Source organism: Trachymyrmex septentrionalis, unplaced genomic scaffold, assembly GCF_001594115.1.
Source record: "Trachymyrmex septentrionalis isolate Tsep2-gDNA-1 unplaced genomic scaffold, Tsep1.0 scaffold37, whole genome shotgun sequence".
Lineage (NCBI taxonomy): Eukaryota > Metazoa > Arthropoda > Insecta > Hymenoptera > Formicidae > Trachymyrmex > Trachymyrmex septentrionalis.
Window position 1 is genome coordinate 6,207,953 of NW_017305536.1, and position 1,913 is coordinate 6,209,865.

Here is a 1,913-nt window from a genome sequence, read left to right on the forward strand (position 1 = left end):
TAGTGTCGTAATTGATTAAAAATTAATACGTCATAAAAAATAACATGTCTGATATAATTCATAAAAAAATATCCAAAATTATAAAAAAAATTATAATAACTGAAAAGATATATCTTTTGAGACACTATATAATAAAGTAAAATTGTATTAGATTTTCAGACACGTGGATATAGTGTACGTTATTCATTAATTCGTATAATTGATCGGAGTACATCGTATAATTGATGGTCGCATCGACCAATAAAAATAGATTTTATTTTAGTTATAGATAATCCTTAAGATAAGAAAATCATGAAATAGTACTTGGGAAAATAAACATATTTGCAAACAGAAAGATTTACAGATTTAGATCGATAAATTTACAGGTCGATGCTTAATACAAATATATCAATGTGTATGTACGTTTGTCTTCGATGACTTGCTCCGATTTATAAAAATTAATTTCGATACGTACAAAGGTAATACAGGAGAATTACCCAATTACATTATAGAATTTTACGAACATGATAAGTAGAATGAAGTATTTATTTCATATGTACAGATGTTAAAATAAAATTAAAGTTCTTAAAATAACTGAATTTTTTTTCGTCCCCAAACTCTACTTAATTTTAGCTATAGATATTCATTTTTCAAATAAAATTCTGTATCAATAACTAAATTAATCGTATTTGTAGTTAGAACACTAACTTTTCAGTTTATAAAATTATAAACAAAATTAGATTCTGAATTGTAGCACAAATTTTAAGTTAAATAAGTTTCGTTTTACTAATTTATATGTTAAAGTACTTCCAAGTTTGTAATTTCCTAAATGTAAAAATAAAATATTATTTAACTCGATTTTTTTATTTTATTACATGATGCATTGTTTTCCTTCTTTCTCTCTTTCTCTTTCTGAATATTTCATTTCTGATATAAGTAAAAACAGCCTAAGAGAAATTCAAATATAATACATATTTATCATGTACAAATTTATTTATATAAATGAAAGATATAGTAATATATTGCATAATAATATATGCAAGGTTATTGAACAATTAGTATAAAAATTAAGATCAGTAAAAGATCTTATTTTTACGTTTTACATTTATAACCTTAAATATATATATAACTGCAGTTTGTACCTATTATAAAACTATTACTTTTATTGTATGTTGTTGAAAAAAATAAATATAATTATATAGTTAATTCACATATAATTATAACTGTCAATTCATATGAAGATCAAAATAATATTGTCACTACATCTGTCCACATTGAGATATCGTTACAGGAATCTTTGGTTTATTATTTGGCCCAGTAGGAACATTTTCTACCTTTCTCATGACAAGAAGGCCATCAATAACTCTACCAAAGACAACGTGCTTGCCATCCAAGAAATTACACTTGGCACACGTGATGAAGAACTGACAGCCGTTGGTATCCTTGCCGCTATTTGCCATAGATAATAGACCAGGTGAGTCATGTTTCAATGTGAAGTTTTCATCAGGGAATGTTCCACCGCTGTAAATGCTCAACACTCCAGTACCATCGCCGTTGACAAAGTCACCGCCTTGTATCATAAAGTCCTTGATTACTCTGTGGAAGATGGCACCTTTAAAACCCAAAGGAACGCCATCCTTTCTGTATTCCCCGGTGCAAAACTGTCGAAAGTTCTCCGATGTTTTTGGGCAGACATCCTCGAATAGTTCGAAGATCATGCGACCTATCTCCGTGGTTCCCACCGATACATCGAAGAACACGACTGGATTATTGGGATTTCGCAGCTGAGCCTGAATCTGATTCCAAGTAGGCATGGTTACTCACGGTGCTCTTATTTCTAATTTACTGCCAACACTTGTAGTAGAATCCTTGAAAAGCTTTGAAACGTGGACGAATAATTCAGAGAAAAATGTCTTTCCTATCTGTGGAGGATC

At 29.5% G+C, this 1,913-nt stretch overlaps 2 protein-coding genes across 2 annotated transcripts in view; both read right to left on the reverse strand.

The window, feature by feature from the left end:
• Positions 1-1,913, reverse strand: part of LOC108750569 (ribonuclease P protein subunit p25) — a 26,590-nt gene that overhangs the window by 23,886 nt on the left and 791 nt on the right. The window lies entirely within an intron of this gene.
• On the reverse strand, positions 1,239-1,900 carry LOC108750572 (peptidyl-prolyl cis-trans isomerase H). Its single transcript, XM_018490094.1, has one exon. The coding sequence runs from the start codon at positions 1,791-1,793 to the stop codon at positions 1,239-1,241; it is 555 nt and encodes a 184-aa protein (XP_018345596.1). The 5' UTR covers positions 1,794-1,900.

Coding starts and splice junctions, on each gene's coding strand:
- LOC108750572 (XM_018490094.1), bottom strand. CDS start 1,793: ATGCCTACTTGGAATCAGATTCAGGCTCAGCTGCGAAATCCCAATAAT.